Source organism: Rhinolophus sinicus, chromosome 17, assembly GCF_057876585.1.
Source record: "Rhinolophus sinicus isolate RSI-liver-muscle chromosome 17, RSI-T2T, whole genome shotgun sequence".
NCBI lineage: Eukaryota > Metazoa > Chordata > Mammalia > Chiroptera > Rhinolophidae > Rhinolophus > Rhinolophus sinicus.
Window position 1 is genome coordinate 69,823,077 of NC_142517.1, and position 22,391 is coordinate 69,845,467.

Consider the following 22,391-nt stretch of genomic DNA (forward strand, 5'->3'; position numbering starts at 1 on the left):
TATTTGTAATTTGGTTGAAATGATCAGTCTAGCTCTTCAAAAGTGAAAATGAATGGACATAAGTACCAAATTGTGATAGAGTAATGGCCCCCCAAGATGTCCATGACTTAACCTCTGAAACTTGTACACAGTAATCTTACATGAAAAAAGGGACTTTGCAGATGTGGTTAAGTTAAGGAATTTGAGATGGGGTGATAAATTATCTTGGTGGTCCAGTATGCACTTACACAGTGGAAAGTTCGAGAACTTAATTGTCTGGCCTCATAATCAGAAGGGTGTTTGTAAGAGGGAAGTAGAAGGGTTACAATCAAAGAATGTGACGATGGAACAGAGGGTAGGAATGATGTCACTACAAGCCAAGGAATGCTGGGGCCTCTAGAAGCTGGAAAAATCAATGAACAGATTCTCTCCATGTATCCAGAAAGAACACAGCCCTGCGGAAGCTTTGATTTTAGCCCCACGGTGCACTTCTGACCTCTAGAATTCCAAGATGCATCTGTGCTGTTTTTAGCTAATCAGTTTGTGGTAATTTGTTACAGTAGCAATAGGAAAGTATTACACTTATTGATGCTTCTAGAGTTGTAAATATTATAGACAGTAATTTCATGCAAGACTTTTCAAGGGAAAATATCTTATTACAAACTTTATTACTGAGGCTGTTCACCTCTTTCTTCAACCTGGAGAAAACTTCTAAAAATGATCATGACTGTGAAGTTTAAAGGGATAGACCAAAAATAGGTAAATATCCTGGTTTGTATTTCGTCCAAGTTTAGACAAATCCTTTTATCATGGGCACGTTCAATGCCTTACTGTAAAGTTTATCTGTCTACAGCAGAAGTGAGAGAAGGACCAATGAGCTGAAAGATAATCACTCTGCTTCCTCCGTCTTTGCTTCAGTGCTTCATACAGGAAATCTATTGCTGTGTCAAGCTCCAGAGGAGAGTTTCTTCTGCTCCAAGTTACTAATCAGGCTGAAACACAGCGAGTTGAAGGAAGGCGCTAGGAGCAAAGGAGTGTCCACTGATGATGGGCTAAGAGGATTCAGCACGGAGAAATCAACCAGAGAGAGCGTCACCATGTCCACAGCTCCTTTTGTACCTGTGGGGAGGAGAAGTACTGAGTGAAGGACAGAAAACAATAGAACAGAAATGCCCTGCACTTGGAAAACTTCTGATCTACAGTTACTACTGATTTTGACTGTTTTCTTAGTGGCTGGTAAGTTCGAATTCTCTTTGGGAGAGTGACAGGAGAATGACTGGCGAGAAACTTAATCTCAGCTTTTCCTGAGCTTTCTTTTCCTTTTTTATTGAGTAATATGACATAAATGCAATCATAGATATGGGGAAAGGGACTACTCCCAGATTTGTTTCACTTTATTATCCTTATTTTCCTCTTTGTTTTACTTATTTTGCTTTTTATCCTACTACAGTATGCACATCTCTATGATTTGCCGCACTGCCCACTTCCTTATTCCCTCCTCCCCCTTTTTTGAATGAGGCAGAATAAATTACATAATTTCTGGTCACAGTCTAAATCATCTGGGTTCTCTTTCTCTTCTTCTCCACTTATGGAAAAAATTTAAATAATGATCCCAATTTATTTAGGTCAATATTGTGAACAGTATAAATTAGGGGAGTTCATAGCTTTCTACCACTTTCTGTGACCAGGTGCTTGTTAAAATATAACATACTCATGGTTTAGTGGTGCATCTGTGATGTATCTGTATTTATTTTTAAGATGTGTAGACTATAAAAGACACTTTCTGTGCTAGAGGACACACTCTTCAACATCTAGGTTGCTGTAGGTGCTGTAGATAATTTAGACTATTGTGGGGGTGTCCTGGTTTCACTACAGAAGGTTGGTAGGAGTCGATGTGGGAGGGAGTTTTCGGGTTTCACTTTTAGTAGATGGGAGCAGTGGCAAGGAAATAGTGTAGTTGGTTTTAAATTTTATAATTTTGTAATTGAAAGATAAAAGGGTTTCTTTTTCCTTATATGAATGACTTGAAAATATTGCCTACCTTCCCAGAAAAATAATCTGTTTTCCGCACGATAATCCTACTGGTGAGCACACACAAAATTACCATACTACATGACTGTATTTTCTATGCAGAATTTTCACATACTTTTTTTCCTTTGATCTGCACAGCAAGTCAGTGAAGTACACGCGGAACACATTTCTTTATGAAGGTAGAAACTGAGGCTTAGAGAGGTGAAATGATTTGTCCAGCACCACTAGTATATGGCAGGGTCACACGCCATCACATCTGGAAGCATCACTGAACATTTGAACAGGCAATTTTCCTCTATATTTAGCCATTACACTTTTCACTGAAGAGCATTATTATTTATAACTCCACTGAAAAAAAAAGTTGAGCCAATGCTTGGTTATAAACTTAGTGGACTGCTCATTTAAAAACTCATATGATCTGAATCTTTCAATAGTTGAGGCCTTGTTGTTGAAAGCTCTTACAGAAACCCGTGCAGGGCCCAACTTGTCAGGGAAGCCAGCTAGGCAAGGAGTTATGTACGTCAAGTTGTACTATGACTTTTCAGTAAAGGAAAAGAAAAATCAAGGTTAAAAAATAGTAAAGTCAGTATTAGTGTGCGAACTTTGCATGATGACAGACAGTTACTACACTTAGTGTGGTAAACATATTGTAAGATATGTAAATGTTGAATCACTATTTTGTACACCTGAAACTAATATAGTATTGTGTGCCAACTATACATTAAATAAATATTTCACTCCAAAAAAGATTAAAACATAATTGATAATTTTGAATTTTAATAGTGTAAAGTTTTAAATTTTAAAACTATTTCTAAACACAACTAGGGGATACTACATATACCAAATCTCTGAAGTCTGTGCTTGCATATAAAGTTATCTAAATATTTAGAATCAAGATATATAAAAGCAGATTACGTTACTTGCAGTGATTTGGCATGATAAATTCACCATGAAGTCATTTAGAATAATGAGAAACAAATCACTTGAGGCATGAATTTACATCTTTACTCCCAGCACTGCATTGTTATTAATACTGCCAAACAGAAATAACTCACTTTAATATACAAGATAAATTCACAAAGGAGCAAGGGAGCTAATGACCTCAATGGAAAACATAGCATTTAAAAAATTCTACTTACTTTTTTCTTTACTCATTTGCTTATAAATTCAAGCAATGTGGTAGTTCGTAGACAAAGTTCATTCAGAAATACCTGAGGGGAAAAATTAAAACATCCTAAGTCGTCCACTGCAGAGCAAATTCCCAACCCTGCTCTCTTTTCTCTGCATTCCCTTCACTCCACACCACTTCTTCCTCCTTATTTTAGCCAATTATCTTCTAGTTTTTTTTGTGTGTTCAAATTATATTTTTCTATTCCCATCAATAGTCTACCTTTTATAACAATCCCTGTTATTGAGATTATGAGTTACTGAAAAGAAAATCCTCTTTCTTTGGCTAATTTGATCACTTGTCAGTATCTTCCACTAGGGGGCAGGCAGTAATAAGACGAGGAGATAAAAATCAAGACAGGGCTATTTGGTAGCTACAGCCGGTTTGCAAAATATAGAAAAAAGGGTTAAAAGCAATTGAAGCAAAGAAGGGGTTTGTCCTCATTAATTTCTTTTTTTTTGGTTAAATTTATTAGGGTGACAATTGTTAATAAAATTACATAGATTTCAGGTGTACAATTCTGTATTACATCATCTATAAATCCCATTGTGTGTTCACCACCCAGAGTCAGTTCTCCTCACTAATTTCTGCCCTACATTCCTTTTCTACGTAGTTTGTGATAGTTGTGAATTTATATATTATAATAATTTTTAGGTGTCTTTTCTCTGGTACATCCACACTTAAGCAATTTATAAATAACCAAAAATCTTTATTAAGAACGTTGAGTATGTATGGAAGAGTTACGTGTGTGTGTATGTGAAAAGTGCCTAAAAGTTATTAGCAATCTAAATTAGGGAAATCCAGTTAAGATGACAACTTAAGAGAACATTTTAAATCAATCAGTCTTGAAACTGTCTATGAATCTAGGAAAAATCCAAAAATGGGAAAAATTACAGTGGGTTGGAATTGTTGAAGGCTTTATGAAGGAGGTGGATCTTGAGCTGGGACTTGATAGGTTTGGATCCATGAAGAAAGGCAGAGATACAGACTGGACGTGCAGCATGAACAAAGGCAAGGTGGTTTGGGGAGAGAAAGAATTCTAGCTTGATGGAACAGGAATTGTGTGTTATATAATCAGATGAAATAAGGCTGAATTTCGAGGGTCCTTCATAGCTAAATAGAGGAACTTGGACACTGCATTAAGCCTTGAGGAACTATCTGTTGTTTTATGAGTGAGAAAGTAATATAATAAAGCAATATTTCTGGAGAATGGCACGGCAGATGTTTCCCCTTCAGTGGGAGTGACAGTTGGTAAAATATTTATTTGGAACCAGGAGTCAAGAGTTCCTATCCCTGAGTTTCCATTTTAGAAAGTCCTGTGATTCTGCTGTGAGACGTTGGTGGCTGAGAAGGGAAGTTGCAGAGGAAGATGTCAAATTCAGTACAAGGAGGGAGGACAATTAGCAGGAAAATTCCTATAGGTACCTGGACATATAGCACAATCTGTGGATTGCGAATCATTCATGGAGTGGAGGAGCCAACAAAGAGAGTACTCAAAGAGATAAAAATAGTACAACAGGGCACTAGAGATTTTTGTACTTGGGTCCTAGGAGCAATAATGATCTTTCCTCTCAATAACAGAGAGGAAGATCTGAGAAGAGCTCAAAAGGGAGATAATCTGGGGTACAAATGGAGTTCTTAACCTTAAATAAGAAGAGGGCAACTCTTCTGAAATGAGGAGTAATATGAGAAGTTAGATATAGGGGTGCTAATAGGTTGAGAATAGAAATAAGGAGATGAGAGAGTTCCATAGTAGCTAAATTGCCTCCCAATGAGGTCACAAGTATTTCAGTTAATGGTGTTCGTTAATAAGATAACTCAGTTATCATTTAGTATTATGTTGTGTCTGGAAAAGCAATCTACCCAGTGACTATCATTCAGTAATCAATGATATACTTACCCTCTTCTTCCTCCTTATCACTGACACACATTTGATAACTCCTTACCGAGATTAGGGAGCAGGACTGTGGTTATGAAATAATAGCTCTGGACTGTGTAACAAACTCATGTAAGAGTCACAATTAGCTAATTATTTCTGGGAAGAAACAGCATTGCTCATGCATTGACATGAAGCAAACAATTTCAAAGTTTTCTTTGTTATATACCTTATCTGTTCAAAACAGCCTAGAAACCATCTTAAGAACAAAATCTTATTTGTGTTTAAAGAAAGCAGTATAGAAAAGTACCAGAAACAGGACTGGAAGGTTTTAGAAGCAAACCATTTTCGTTAAAAATACCTGTTCCTTTGAGTTGTTGATGCTGTTGCAGGCTCTCCAGGAATCCAGAATCTGAGAAAGAGTTTTGAGTAGAGAATATTTATTAGGGAGGACACTTGGAAAAAAGGGCAAGGTTGCAGAGGGAGAAGTTCATCTGCATTCTCAACACCCTTGACACCCTCATTTGACCTCCATGGGGAGCTGTGGGTTTAGAATGGCCTTAGACAGGCCCTGTATTGCATCAACATGGCTGGGCCTTTATATCTTAATCTCAGTCAGTCATTGGATGTGGGGTACCCTGAGAAGGATCTGACTGTGGACAAAGTAATTGAAGTGATCTCTGAAGATGCTGAGAACTGAAGACTGTCTGCCGATAGTGCTCCTAGTAGGAAGAACAAAAAGTTATTCCTTGAAGGGGATTCTGAGTGCATATGCTATGCCCACCATAGCTGCCATTTCCACTGCTCTTCATTCCTTCCTGAATTTCTGCGTTTGTCTGGTATTATTTCCCTGCAGCCTAAATAATTTCTTTTATCATCATTAGTAGCATAGGCCTACTGGTGAGGAGTTCTCTTCATTTCCTTTTATCTAAATATACCTCCTTCTTCTTCTTTTGTTTTTAATTGGGGAATATTGGGGGAACAGTGTGTTTTTAAAGACCCATCATCTCCAAGTCAAGTCTTTGTTTTCAATCTAGTTGTGGAGGGTGCAGCTCACTGGTCCATGTGGGAATCGAACCAGCAACCTTGGTGTTATAAGCACTGAGCTCTAACCCACTGAGCCAACCGGCACACCTAAATATACCTCATTCTTGAAGCATGTTTTTTTCTAGATATAGAATTCTGGGTTGACATTTTTATCCAGACTTTAAAAATGTTTCACCGTTCCTGATGAGAAGTCAGCAGACACTCAAATCATTGTTTTCCTGAATATAATTGTCATTTTTCTTTGGCTGCTTTTAAGGTTTTCTCTTTATTGTTGTTTTTTAGTACATATAATGTGTCTATATATGGTTATTTTTATATTTATCCTGCTTGGGGATTACTGAGATTCTTGAATCTGTAAACTTACACTTTTTAGCAAATTTTGGGATTTTTCAATCACTATTTCTTCCAATAAATTTTCTGCCAACTTTGTCTCTCCTCTTCTTATAGAACTCAAATTACACATATGAGTATGTTTAAAGAACTTTTTCTACTTCATCACAGTTCTCATAGTTATTTTGTTTTTTATTTAATCCTTTTTCTCTCTTTTAATCAGATTGGATAACTTCTATTGATATATTTCAAGTTTGCTAACAATTTCCTGTGTCATCTCCATTCATCTCTTAGGCCCATCCAGTGAATATTTTATTTTAGATACTGTATGTTTAATTTTAAAATTTCCGTTTATTTTTTAAGGTTATTTTTCTCTGTTGACTTTTTTCTGTCTTTGTGAGCATATTTTCCTTTACATCACTGAGAATAGTTCAATATCTGCTTTAAGATCTTTGATAATTACACCACCTGTGTCACCTCGAGGTTGGTCTCCCTTTAGTATTTTTTCTCATAAGAATGGGCCACATTTTCCAGGTTCTCTGTATATTGAGAAATTTTATTTGGATAGCGTATATTGTATTATAGGGACTCTGAATTTTGTTATATTGCTCTGTTGATTTTTCCCCCCCATAAAGTGTTTAACTTAGTTGAACTCAAACTGCAAACTCTGTCTCTTGGACAGTGACTTAAATCTCAGTGCTTTTACCTTTAGTTAGTTGGCTTCAAGAGTGCCCTACTATACGTGGCTTAGGGTCAGCCAGAGAGATGTTGGTAGAGTTTACAAACAGAACTTAGAACTTTTTCTCTCTGCTTCTCTCAATTTCCAGAGACCAAGGTTGCCGCAAAATTTGTCCTCTTGTTCTTGAGAAACTGTGGGTTTTGTATTCGTGTTTTAACTGTCCAGTGTGGTGTCAACTGCATCCTTCTCCGAAACTAAAAGTGTTAAAAATGGGAAGAAAGGGGAACCCACGCTCCCAACCCTTCTTCTAAGAGCTGAAACTCTTTAAGAATCTTCTTGCTTTTTTCCACTCTCTAGTGGCTTCAAATAGTTGCTTTTATGTTTTGTCCAAAATTTATAGTTGTTCTATGTGGAAGCTTACTTTGCCATAAAGGAAGTGGAACTTTCTTCAAACCCATATGTTTTTAATATAATTTGCTTTTACCAATAATAATGATTTGGTTGGTTATATTGTCTTGGGCGTTGAGATTGAATGTATTGTATTAGTAACCTTTTTTTCTTTCTTTCTGAATTTCATCCATGCATTGAATGTTTTGGTGTTTTTCACTTTCTTAATAAAATCTCATTCCTGTTTCCCACAATTTCTAGATTCTTATATAGGTCTAGATTCTTATATAGGTCTTTGTTGGCTTTAAAGATATGCCATGGGATATAATTCTAAACACTAGCTGTGTCATCTTTAAGAAATTGCTTACTCTCTTTAGACAGTAATTGCCTCATTTGTGAAGTAAAGTAAATGTATTGAACTATTGAGAAGTGCAGAGCTTTCAGAGAGGAAGGAGTTTAGAAACCTTTAAATTAATTTTTTAATTTTGTACATGAGCAAATAAAGCCCATGAGTGTTCAAAAAATTACTAAAGACATCACTCAACTTTTTAGTGGATGAGCTGAGCTTGAAACTCTCCCATAGCACCAAAATAGGAGGGAAAAGAGATGTGGCAAGTATGTGTGGAAAATCTATGATTTTTAGATGTGATGCCCTTGAAATGACAGCAGGCATTGGAATGGAAAGAAATAGCAACTAAAGTGTTGAGATTCTTGTTTGGGAAAAAACAAGTCAAAGCTCCATATGGGTCAGTTGTTCTGTCAGTCAATAAGTAAGGGAGTATCTGTCATGTGTCAGACACTGTGCTTCACGCTGGGGATTCTTAAACAAGACAGAAACAGATTCTGCTCTCATGGAGCTTAGAATCTGGGATGAGAGATATGTATTAAATAAATCAGTACAAATAATTAAATGATATATGGTATGTAAGGAGAAATAGAGGGTGACATAGAAATGTGTAACTGGTGGATCTAATCTGCTCTGAGGGCTAGGGAAGACTCCCAGGGGGAAGTGATGTTTAAAATAAAGACGAGCAAAACACAGCTAGGCAAGAAGAGTTGTGGAGATGAGAATTCCACACAGGTCAAACAGCCTCTATGAAGGACAGGGGGAGTTAAGCTGTGATTAAAGTGGTGACACAAGGAGAAATAACTGTGTAGAGGCCCAGTTGAAGTTCTGGGGTTGGGGTAGGGGGTGGGGAGTGATGAGAGAAGACATAAGGAGAAAAAGGAGCAGGTGAGACTTCAGGGAATACTACATTAAGGTGCCTGAGGAGACAAGCAGGTTGACAGAGAAGATAGAGAAGGAGACAAATAGAGAAAAGGGGAGGGTCGTGGTAGAGGTGAAAAAAAGGGGTTTTAGGAGAGGAAAGTGGTGAATTGCATCAGAATATGCCAAGAAATCCAGGACAACAAACACTGAGGACCAAAAGTTTGACTATAAAGGTGCTGGTGACCTTCAAAAGTATGGTTTGAATGGAAGGGTGTGGGAGCCACAAGATTGCTGGTATCACGAAGAGCGTGGGTGGGGAGGAAATAGAGGCTGTGGGCACAGATCACTCATTCTAGAAGTTGGGCAGCAAAGAAAGAAAAATGGATCATAGCTAGAAGGAGAAAGCAACATCTAATATGTTTTCCCTATCAACATAGGGGAAACCTGAGTGTGTTCAAAGAATATCATTTGAGAACATTCAGTGATTCTGTAAAGGTATTTTTCCAAATTGGGTGTGTGCATATGTAGCTTTAAATTGTTGAGTGATTTCTTTTCTATGTCCATGCCATTGTGTCAACTTACCATGAAATGCTGTATTTCCCCAAAGGTTTATCTACTACAGAATATAAGACTATCTCATTATGTGATCCATTTTGTGGTACTGACGAATTTTCAAAAAAATATCCAAGTACGAAATAGTGGTAGATTCAAAATAATGAAATCCAGTTATTTTTATTCTCCAAAAAATCATTCTGTCTTATCTTTCATTGGCTTCCTCCCCAGGGGTTGTTTTAAACCAGTAATTTTAAGCAGATGGCCAAACAGAGTTGCCTGTAGAGCCTAAATTATTATACTGTGGTTCCAATTCAAGCCTACTTAATCAGACTTTTCAGGGTATAGAGTCTGGGCAGATGGACTTTCACAAACCTTTGCAGGTGATTCTAATGGAAACCAGAGTTAAGAACACTGTCCTTGGTTTTTCTTCATCACCCAGCCTCTCCCTATTGTCCCTCATACTCAGGGCCTGGCTGCTCACCTTCTGATTTATCCATCATCCAATGTGGACTTCTTCAACTCCCCTAGATGATGAGGTTTCTGAGGGCAGAGACCTTGCCTCATTTATCCCATATTCCCTAAGCTCTGCATAGCTGCCTGATGCTGAGTAGGAATCCTCAGAAAATGTCTGTCAACCTGAACTTCTTCAGCATGTCTCTTGCGTCTATAACCACTCTTGCCTTTTCTGCTCCTCTTTCAGAGGCCGAGGATCAGTCTTTTCAAAAGCAAACCTCCTCTTTGCTTTTGTTTCATCTTCTCCCGCTGCCTCTAGGGTCCTGCTTTACCAGGTGGCCTCCTTCATTCTCGTAACCTTCTAGCTCACCCTCTTTCTATCTACAAATAGGCTGTATTTTCCTCTATTCTCAAATACCCTCTCCGCCCTCATAGTTCCAGATATTGTCCCATCTCTGTCTTTCAGGTTTGACATGAAAGGGTAAAGCCATCATCTCATTCTCTCATACTTTCTAGGTCAAAATTCTTGAAAGCGTTGAGTCTATATTTGTTGACAATTGCTTCTGCTTGGCTCCTTGCAATCTGGTTCTGTTCCTCCCTCTGTACGAACACACTAGTACAACTCCTAAAGGTCTCTGGCCCCTTCTTGTTAGCAAATCATAAAGCTTCTGACTCCTTACTTTATGACTTCCCCCACATGATTTGATCTTGATTATTCCTGTCTTAAAATCTCCTCTTTCCCTGGTTTAAGGAAACTGTGTTTACTGTCTACATTTTTTTTTCATCATTTTTACTAACTCCTCTTCTTCCAATAGATTCCTAATTTTAAATGTTTTTAAGACTGTTTTTGACCTCTTCTCTGATTTCCTGATACATTAGAGACTGCAATTTGGTAGCCCATGGGCTAGCTCTGGCTTGCAGGCACTTTTAGTTGGCTCATGTAATATTCTTAAAAATTTGAATTAATTGCCAACATTTTAAAATTAGGATATTTTACCCCAAACCCCTGACCTAGTGTCTAGGGTTGCTACGAGGATTAAGTTAAGTGATGTACATAAAGCACTTAGAACTGTGTCCGCATTTTACAAACATTCAAAAAATGGTACCTTAATTATCATTTTGCAGTTTTCAAAGCTCTTCCATAGGAATTATTTCATAACTTGTTTAATTAGCCTCTACAGAGTGACTTTTGGGTTGTTTCCAGTTTTTTTAGAATTAGAGACTATGTTGGAATTAATATCCTAATACATATATCTTTGCAAAATTGATATGCATACACACTCACTATCTAGCCATTAAACACATACATTGTCCTTTGTCACTGCTGATACACATTTGTATAAAATATGCTATGGGCTAGGGAACAAATTTGTTTTCATTAACCAATTTTGGACTATGTGATACTAATTGCCTCAGTCTTCCCCGCAAACCAAAAATGAAACCAAATCAAATCACACGAAACAAAAAACACTAGCCCAACAATATGGCTTTTTTTTAGCCATATTGTTGTCCTGACAAACTCATACAGGCTTTGTGATTATCCAAGAAAGGAAGGAAGGAAGGAAGGAAGGAAGGAAGGAAGGAAGGAAGGAAGGAAGGAAGGAAGGAAGGAAGGAAGGGAAGGGTGGGGGTGAGGGAGGGAGGAAGAAAATTAGGCCCAGAAATATGGTTTTTATTAGTATTGTGTCCTAACCAACTGACACAGACTTTGTGATTATATTGCTTTGAAAAACTAAGATCAGATTTGTTATTTTTCATAATTCCATTTGCTTTCTAAATTTCATCTATCCACTGAGTTCATTACTGAAGTCTTATTTTGGAACTTGTTACTTTTCTAAAACATCTCTCCTTTTTCCTTGCTATAAACCATCTGGGTATTTTATTTCCCTCTTTATGTTGTATCTGAAAAGTATAATTACATTAATAGTTATTAGCTAGGTCACCCTTCAACACATTACTTAGTCTAATCGTCAGTCAGCCTTTCGTATCTTTTGCCCATTCTTTTCTATTGGGTTGTCCATCTCTTTTTTATTGGCTTCTATGGTTTCTGTATATTTTTTGGATGGAAGTAGCTTTTTGTTTATCATAACTTGTGAATATCCCACAAATTTTTGCTTGTCAACATTAAGGCTTTTTTTTCCATATAGAAGTTTTAAATTCTTTCTATAGTCAAATTTCTCAATATTTTCCTTTATGGTTTCTATGTCTTGTGTCAGGGTTACAAAGGTTCTTCAGTTAAGGTGACCACTGTTCCAGTTTGCCTAGGATTTTACTGGTTTCCAGGACACTGAATGTCCTGTGTTCCAAAAAAAACAGTCACAGACAAACCAAGATGTTAGTCACCTTATCTCATGTTTAAGATTAAAAAATTACCTGTTTTCTTCCAATATTTCTTCTCTCTCTCTCTCTCTCTCTCTCAATCTTTGATTCATTTATTTTATTTTTGAGAAGTGAGATAGGAACTCAAATAATGGTACTTTTATTTGGAATGTTGTTTTCTTTCTTGCTATCTTATGAATGGCTTCTCGTCCACTGGATCTTGTATTAATTACCTACTGCTACCTAATAAATTACCCCCAAACAAATATTTATTTTCTTACACTGACCCATGAGTGAGAAAAAAAGAGCACACTAGCACAGAAGCCACAGTCTTTTTATAACTTAATCTTGGTGGTAACATCCATTACTTCTGCTGTATTCTGTTTGTTAGAAGTGAGTTGGTAAGTCCAGCTCACACCCAAGAGGACAGAATTTTACAAAGACATGAATACCAGGAAGGAAAAACACTGGGAACCATCTTGGAGGCTCCCTACCACTTCAGCCCTAGGATAAGTCACTCAGGGTACATTTTCCATACTTTTCATTCCTTGATATTGCAATTTTACATAACTATTGTATTTCATTATTTGGTTAATATCTATTGTCCCCATTAGATGAAAAGATCCATGGTAAATGGGCATTTATTGCGTGGCTGGCTGTTGCAATTGAATAGATGAATACGAATATAGCTTCTAACTTCCCTCCACCAGTCCAAAAGCTCCAATAGATGTGATAGATGATCACTCAAGTGCCATATGAATGACAACTACTTGTGACAAACTGATCATCATCTTGGAAGGCAGAAAAGGGAACATTTCCCTTACTTCCAACATTTATCATTAAAATAAAGCATTAGTCTTCAGGTAACTTTAGTAGAGAAAAAGATCACGTGTCTCTTATTCCAACCATTCTTATTTGCTATTTAGAGCCTAACAGAATTTGGGGAAAGTTGCTGATGCTTTCAATTATTCCCACAAGTGATAGATACTACTTTTTACTCATATACCAGAAATGAAATTATAAATTGTGCTCTGTTCCCCAAAAGTTACAAAGTTCATGGATATCCTGGCTGCCTATCATAGACTTTCACTAGTTCCCAGATCACAATGTGAAAACCACTGCATTAGAGGCAGAAATACCTATAATTAGCCTGTCTGGATGACAATTCATCTTATTTTCAGGACCTCTGAAAAAGGAGACAATTTATTGCCACAACTTCTTGCTTGAATCCATTCCTAACTCTAAAAACTATCGGGAAATAATACTTTTACATCTAACCTATATCTATAATATGCAGTTTTAGAAAAGAGAGTGCAAAAATTCACTAAGTTGCTTTCTGGAGCCAGAAAGCTATAGTAAAGGCTTCTGTACTATATTGACTTTACCACACTGTGAACAAAAAAGTTATGTGCTCAGTGTAGCTAAATAAATGTTCTGGCAATGTAATTTGAATTTCTGGATCTTTGTGTGATTAAGATCTCAGTTTCAAAATTGCATTCATTTTAAATAAAACCTTGAGCCTTTAGGAGAGGTGTACTGCTTCATTTTCCCTGGGTTTAAGACCTTAGTTTGTAATGTTCTTTGAATACTTTTCCTGAGTTATTCCTTACTTGTTAAGTAAGAATGCTAGTCTGTGTTTTGTAGAGGGGAGAACTAGAACATATAAATTCATTTAAGTACCTGAAATTATTCAGGAAAGAAGGAGCAGAGTAAGAAGTAAAACTCACATCCTTCGTATTTTCTAGCCATTGATTAATCCATAATAATACAGCTTTATATTTGTTGTAATAACTTACAGAGTTTTGAAGTTTGAAAGCTTGACACCAAATGAAGAATGAAGTACTTCTATCGTTTGGTTTTCCTTATGTAAAATATCAGGATATTTTCACAGATGTCAATGTATTGAAATGTATCTCAATGTGTTTTTTTTTTTTTTAAGTAGTAAGTTCATTAAATGTCAAATAATAAAGATGACAAATAAGGATGTGAAGAGCATAGTAAGCAATAAGAATGACTTTCATTTAGTTCAGTACTAGCTTAGAGGCCTCAAGTACTGGAGAGAAATAGTAAAAGAAATGTAAAAATAAAAGTATTCCACATTATTCTGTTTTACAGCTATATGGTCATCTTGTTAGAGCATAGCCAAATATTTTATGTTGCAATTTTGTCCTGATTTAAGAATTCTTATAGTTTAAAAATCATTTCATCAGACTCCTTATTCATTTTTTTGTATTTTCCCCTAAACCTGCAAATGAATGAAGGGGCAGGAAATCTTTAACGTTTTTGTTTCCCATCTCCATACACTAGAAATAATAAATAAATATAAGCAACTATATTAATTTTTTTGAAGTATGGTATAATACATGTTCTATTTCAGTTAAAAGCAGTTACTGAATCAGGGGTTTTTATTGGGAAGGGTGAAATATCAGAAGTACCTATCTCTAACTTTTATAATCAGTAGAGCATAGTAGAGCACGGGATTTTGCAATGGACAAAAACTGTTTAACGTCGCAAGAAAACCATGTGCCGTTTCTGAGCGCCTTTTTTCCCTCACTGAAGGAAGCCTTGGGAGCATGGGTTTGCACAGTCATGCCTAGACAATGTCTGTTGCGTGGGTGGTATGTGCTTGCTCAGGCATATGACAATTATGATTTGGGAAAGGAAACTTCTGGTGCTCAAAGTGAGTAAGAAGTTTCATTAGTAGTAACATCACAAGACATTCTTACTTCTACTGATGATTTTGACTTAGATGGAAAAGTGGTTTTTTTTTGTATGTTTTTTTTTCCAGTGTCAAGGGTTTTTCTTTGTGTGGATGCATGCTCTAATGTTATGTGTATTAAAATCTGACATTTCTTTTCTGATGTTATTTTTAATTAAATTGAAGGATAATTTATATACAATTAATTGCATCCATTTTTAAATGATACAATTTGATGAGTTTTGACAGCTTTATAAAACTGAATCGTCACAAACTAGGTAAAAACATTTCCATTATTTTCAAAATATCCCTCCATGTATATTTGCAGTTCATCCTTGTCTTATCTTCAGGCAACCATTGATCTTTTATTTGTCACCATAGATTACTTAACATTTTATGTTAGCAGTACTTTTTTCTGTCGTATGTTTTATGTACTCTTTTGTGTCTGACTTGTTTCATTCCATGGAATGATTTGAGATTGTTATGTGTTCCTTTTTATTGCTGAGTAATTTTAACTGTACGCATAATTTACTCATTCATGGCGTTTGGATTGTTTCCAGCTTTTGGCTATTGTGAATAAAATTGCTATGCATGTTCACGCATGAGTCTTTGTGTGGACGTATGTTTTCATTTCTCTTGAGTAAATACTTTGGATTGGACTGGCCGGGTTGTATGGTGGGCATATATTTGACTTCTGAAAAAACTGCCAGAATTTTCCAGTGTAGTTATATTTTACGTTCCCACTGGTAACGTATAGGAGTTTCAATTGCTTCACACTCTTGCTGATATATACAATCATTCTCTTTCATTTTAGCCATGCTCGTTTGTAGGTGTGTAATCGTTTTCTCACTGTGATTTAAATCTTTATCTCCTTAATGATTACTAATTTTGAACATTTTTTGTGTATTTATTGGCTATTTGAATATCTTTTCTTTGTGTGACGTGTCTATTCAAATCATTTCATTAAATGATTTAAAAAATTATTTAATTGTGAAAGTTCTTCACATGTTCTACATAGTCCTCTTTTTGTTAGATACATGTATTGCAAATTCATTCTCCTATTTTGTGGCTTGCCTTTTCATTTTCTTAATGATATTTTTCAAAGAGCATCTTCTTAAAGATATTTTGGTAATGTCCATTTCATCAAATTTTATTGCATGGTTTTTCTTTTTGCAGTCTAAAAAAATCTTTTTGTATATGCTAAAGTCACAGAGATTATCTCCTATGATTTCTTCTAGAAGTAGTACATTTTTAGATTTTACATTGAAGTCAATTATCCAGTTTAACGTAAATTTTGTGTATAGTGCTAAGTAAGGGTTCAGGTTCTTTTTTTTTTTTTTTTTTTTTCCATGTGGCTATCCAGTTACTCCATGATCAGCTGTTGAAAAGACATTACTTTCCCTTTAAATTGCCTTAACACCTTTGTTGAAAATCTATAGACCATATAGGTATGAGTCTATTTCTCGGTTCTCTATTCTATTCCATTTAAGTATGTGTCTATCCTTTAGCCAATAATCAGACTACTTTGATTATTGTAGCTTTGGAAGAAAGCTGAAATTAGGTAGTATAAATTTCCCAAAGTTATTGCATTTTTTAAGCATTGTTTTGGCTATTCTAGGTTTATCCCATATAAATTCCAGAATCAACTTCTCAGTTTTACAGAAAACACTATCAGATTTTGATTAAGACTGTATTGAATCTGTAGACCAATTTGAGAACTGACCTCTTATAAATGGAATTGATTTTTAAAATTTTATTTTCCAATTGTTGCTAGTATATAATACTATAATCGCTTTAAAATATTATTAGCATTTTATACTGTGACCTTAGTATATTCAATTAGCTCTGGGAGTTGTTTTATAGATTCCTAACAATCATGTCATCTGCAGATAGAGTTTTATGTCTTTGTTTCTGATCTATATGCCTTTTTTCTCCTTGCTTTACTGCAATGGCTAGGACATCTAGTACAATATTGAAAAGAAGTACTAAGAGCAGACATTCTTGCTTTGTTCCTGATTTCATCGGGAAATATGTTTTTATTATAAAGAATGCTATTAGCTGTAAGATTTTTATAGATGACCTTTAACAGTTTGCGGAAGCTTCCTTCTATTTTTAGAGTTTAAAATTTCATGAATGAGTGTTAAATTTTGTCAAGTGCTTTTTCTACTTCTGCTGAATTGATCACATGTCCTTTCTCCTTTATTCTCTTAATATTGTGAATTTTATTGCTTTCTGAGTGTTCAATCAACCTGCATTCCTGGGAGAAACTTTATGTGATCATAGTGTAGTATTCCTTTTATGTAGTGCTAGATTTGATTTGCTGATATTTTGTGAAAATTTTTTGTGTCTTATGCTTATAAGGGTTACTGATCTGTTGTTTTTCTTATTTGTAATTTGTTTATCTGGTTGTGGTATATGGTTAATTCTACTCTCATAAATGAGGAGGGAAGTGTTTCCTCCTTTTCTGTTTTCTGAAGGGGTTTGTTTGTAGAATCAATATTATTTATTCCTTAAATGTTTGCTAAATTTGTCAGTGAAGCCAATTTGGTGGGAAGATTTTTATCAACAAATTCACTTTTTAAAATAGATATAAGGCTCTTCAGATTATCTGTTTAATCCCAAATGAGCTTTGAAAGTTTTGTCTTTCAATGAATTTGTCCATTTCATCTAAGTTATTGAATTTCACTAGCATAAAGTAGTTAATATTTTTTCATTACTTTTTACAAACGTAGTATCCGTATTAATGTCCCTTACTTCATTCCTGATACTAGAATTTGTTTTTTCTGTTTTTTTTTTTTTATTGCTAAATCTAGCTATTGGTTTATAAATGTTGAAGATCTTTTCAAAATACCAGTTTTTGATTTGTTAATGTCTGTCTTGCTTGTTTTCTATTTTGTTAATTTCTGCTCTTACTCTTATTATTTCCTTCTTTTTCTTTTGTTTTTACCTTCTTTAGGTGAATTTTAGACATTTCTGTTTCAAAAAGCATTTAAAGTTATTGATTATCCTGTAAGTATTGCTTTAGCTGCGTATCACAAATTTTGATATGTTGTATTTTTACTATCATTCAGTTCAAAATATTCTCTAATTTCCTTTTAGGTTTCTTCTTTAACCAAAAGGTTACTTAGAAATATGTTTAATTTCCAAATACTTGGGGTTTTCTTAAATATCTTATTGTTATTGGTTTCCAATTTAATTCTGTTTTAATAGGAGGACATGGTACAATTTCAGTTTATAAACGATTTTTAAGACTTGCTTCATGGCCCAGAATGTGGTTAGAGTTGGTGAATATACCACGTGCACTTGGAAAGGATGTGTATTCTGCATATGTTGGGTAGAGAGTTCTAAAAATATCAATTAGGTTAATGCAGTTGTTGACTATGTTAGTAATTATCTATTGCAATGTAATGAACTATGCCAAAACTTAGCAGCAGCTAAGGAATATATATTTTAAAAGACAAAATACATTATGAGTTGAAATGGATACTTTTGATTCAAATTCAGGAATCAGAGTTTTTACTTAAATTTATTCATTTTTACATCTGTATCTTTTCTCCCATACTGAAAAATTGGATGATTCCAACATAAAAACTCTTGACATACACAAAAGTTTGAGAATAAAATACCAAACACTACTGCCAACAATATGAGTATTGAAAATAGTCTCAGATTTTTTTTTTTTTTGCAATTATTTTTGCAATTATTCCACTAGAGCCATAATGGTGAAATTACTGTTTTAAAAGTCACTTGAAATAGCTCCTCTATATGTGGTTTTGCAACCAGTTCCACATGCAGTTAGTTTCATTTGTCATTTTGCTTTATAGTTTTAGTATTTACAAGTAATTTGATTATGTTTTATAATTATGCAAAATTGTTACATGGTTCCAAAGTCAAATCTATAAAATCAGGTATAGTCAGAGAAACTTTATTTATATTTCTGTCCCCATTTTAGCCTTTCAGTTTTGAAATTATAAGCAAGAAAAGACAACACACACACATACACACACACGTGCACACACACACACACACACACACTTGTTTTCTTCCCATCATGACTTAGATGAATGGTAGCATACAATATACACTTTTTTCCACTTCCTTCACTTAACACTATATCCTGGAGATCACTCCATAATAGTTTATGGAGCTATCCTTCATTCCTTTTAGGAGTTTCGTTGTACTTCATTTTGTGGATGTACCATAGTTTAGGCAACTAATCCCCTATGGGTGGCTATTTGGGTTATTTCTAAAAGTCTTGCTATTAGTACAATGTTGTAATGAATAGCCTTGTGTATATATTCTTTTCATACCATTGCCTGAGTATGCTTGGGATAGATTGTGAGAAGTGGTATTGTGGAGTCAAAAGGAAACTGAATATGTAATTTAGCTATATATTGTCAAATTTCCCTATATTAAAGTTGTAACATTTTACATTCTCATGAGCAGTCTATCAGCATGCCTATCTCTCCACAGCTTTGCAAATAGAGAATGTTGTCAAATTTTGGATTTTGACAATCTTGTAGGTGAAAAATGGTATTTCTACGTAGTTGAAATTTGCATTTCTTTTACCACAAATGGTGTTGAGCATCTTTCTATATGACTAAGAGACGTTTGTACTTCTTTTTCTAAAAAGTAATTCCCCATACCGTTAGTCCAGTTTGCTACAAGGTTGTGTTGATCTTTATTTTTTAACCCAGTTTGAGCCAGCACATGCCAGGGAGCTATGCAAGCCACTCTTCTAAGCATTGTGGGTACAGAATGAAGAACACAGTTAAAAATCCCTGCTCTCACGGAGCTCACAATCTAGTGAGAGAGTGATGGGTTTGGCCCATGAATTTTGACAGCTGTCTCAAATTTTCTTCCATAACTTAACTAATCCCGTTTTGATCCAGAATTCATAATGCTTGAATGCCATTCACATGCCATTAAAATCCTGATCCTATGGACTTGCCATTTGATGTGCTCTTTCAGACCTTAGTGTCTCAGTGTTCCCATAAAACATAGCTGGGACCTGCTTCACCAACTCTCAAGTTTGGTTAATTTGGATAGTGTATTTTTCCTAGTGTATTTCTTGGGATCCAGCCCTTCATTTCTACTCACTCTTATTTGTGCAAAAATAATTGGACAACTGGAGCAGCTTACAAGCTGGGTGGACTTGGCCAAATGGTTTTATCACTACATTTCCTTATCTGTAAAATGATGATAATAAAACCTGTCAGTATGAAGAGACGGAAATAAATAGCATATGAAAATTTCCCAAACTTTGTTCCTAGTGTAAGTGCTCAAAAATTATTATTTTAAAAGGATGTTTTATTAAAGAAAATAGCAACTAACAGGAGCACTGGATTCAAAACTTCTCCAGAAAAACACTGTGCGTTAAATTTTCTCTAAAATGTTTCTCTTTGCTGGTCAGAAACACTCACTATAGATGCACTAATGGGTATCACTTAATTGTGAATATTTTCTAGGAGTCTCTGCTTTCCACAGTTACAGCCTGCCAATATTCAGCCTCAAATCTAATCACACATCTTTTTGTTTTTCTTTTTCGCTTTATGACAATACTGAACTATTTGTAGTTCTTTGAAAATCCCGTGTGGCTTTATGACTTTTTCTAAATGCCATTCTGTGTGCAATTTTCTTTTTCCTTCCATCTTCCTGGAAAATGCCTCATCTATTAAGATCCAGCTCAAATATCATCTATTGTAAGGAGTCTTCCCTAACCTCTTACCCATACTGCTTTAGAATGAAACATCGCTTTTTAACTTCTTGGCATTATGCACGCTTCTACCATCACACTGAAAACTTTACATTATAATTGTTTATATAGCTGTTTCCTCACCTGGACCTGGCTCTTGGAGAGAAGATGCATTGTTTATTATGATGTCTCTTGCCTAGCGAGTACTTGGCCAGTATTTGCTGCTCAAAATATGTTTATTAGCAATTCCCACTTAGAGCTTGCCTCATAAAATTTGAAGTGAATAGATAGCTGTCTACATGATGTAATTTCAACAATGCTTAGGCAAGTCCTTTTTTGGTTCCATATCAGCATCTAATCAATACAGCACTTCAAAACTTTTTCTACCTACTCACTGTTGCCCAAAAAGTCTGTAACAGGTAGTAAAACCCTTTTGTCCACTAAATGCAAGACTAAATGCATATAAACCTGGGAGAAGAAATACTTTGATTTGAATATAAAGGCAGGAAAGTGGTGAGGGGCATTCTGGGCCTAAAGTAGGCTTATGAAAAATGGGCAGGAAAATCAGGTCAAAAGTCCATACTGGGGTAAATGTTTTGAGACTTTTGCTTGCTTGTCATAACTTGTGTTTTTATTGACAACTACAATCCAAAAATGGCCTCAACTATGTGAAAAAATGTGGTTTTAACTAGTAGTCAGAAATATTAATATATATTTCTCTTTCCATCCCATTTTAGAATGCATAAGTGCAAGAGTGGAAGGTCCTGTAAGCAACTCAACGCAGCAAATGGGCAAGAATAATTACAGTTTGGGTAATGCTAATCTTTTATGATAATTTTAATAGGAGAGTGCTTGATGCTTGTATAGTTTTTATGTTTTAGGGTTTTGAATTGTCATATGCATTTACAGACTGTATTGTCTAAAATTATCTAACGAAAATGCTGCTTATGTTTAAGAGTGTTGGTAAATTTTTCATACTGAAATTATTTCTGTGCTTATTTAGTACCTATTTCAAGAATGTAATCACTAAACAAACCAATTTCCAAAATTTTTCCATTCAGTGATTGAAACAAAAATTATTACTTTAAGAATTAAAAAAAAAACAGGTCTTAGCAGATGTTAGCAATTTAGTTTGTATACCCCCCACACAGCCCTAAAAAAGTCTTCCAAACTTTTGTTTGCCATTTTAGTTAACTTTTTCCTTGTATTTTCAAATGTTATTTTTATGATATATGTTACATTGAGCATTTCATGTAAAAATAATTCCAATGATTTCAAAATGCATTCTTGGACTCAATAAATACCCTTTTAAATTACACTCAATTATTCACTATCTAGAAAAATTACAAAATAAACTATATTTACAGTCAACCACAGAATAAAATCAGTAAAATAACTATATAAATCATAAATCCCAGGGGTGGGGATATTGCATAAGCGTAGTTGGTTGAATAGTGGCCTCCCTTCCCCCCGGCAAAGATATGTACACCTGGTACCTGTGAATGTCACTGTATTTGGAAAATGAATCTTTGAAGATGTAATTAAGTTAAGGCTCTTGAGATGTGATCATCCTGAATCAGAGTGGGCCTTAAATCAAATGTCAAGTGTCCTTAGAAGAGAAGAGAAGACAGGGGAGAAAGTCATGTGAAGATGGAGGCTGAGATAGAAATGGTACATCTATAAGCCAAGGAACACCAAGGACTGATGGCAGTGACCAAAACCTGGAAGAAGCAAGGCAGGATTCTCCTGAGAGCCTTTGGAGTTAACATGGCCATGCTGATACCTTGATTTCAGACTTCTGGTTTCCAGAAATATGAGATAATACAATTCTGTTTTTTTAAGTGACCAAGTTTGTGGCTATGTATATTAAGGAAGCCCTAGGAAATGAATATAATGAGTAATTAAGTTACTTTTTTTTTTTTTTTTTAGTATAAATGTGTTTTAAAACACACAATTCACATTTG

The 22,391-nt window shown here is 35.1% G+C and overlaps 1 protein-coding gene across 2 annotated transcripts in view; it reads left to right on the top strand.

Annotated features, from left to right (window-relative positions):
- The first annotated feature begins 732 nt into the window (after positions 1-732).
- CD200R1 (CD200 receptor 1) overlaps positions 733-22,391 on the top strand; it is a 35,032-nt gene continuing 13,373 nt past the window's right edge. The window contains exons 1-2 of one of the 2 annotated variants that reach the window (XM_074331927.2): positions 733-1,215; positions 21,165-21,239. In XM_074331927.2, coding sequence (XP_074188028.2) covers positions 1,149-1,215; positions 21,165-21,239 — 142 coding nt within the window. In that variant the 5' untranslated portion in view covers positions 733-1,148. The remainder of the gene's footprint in view (positions 1,216-21,164; positions 21,240-22,391) is intronic. The other variant, XM_019734881.3, reaches the window with a different exon arrangement.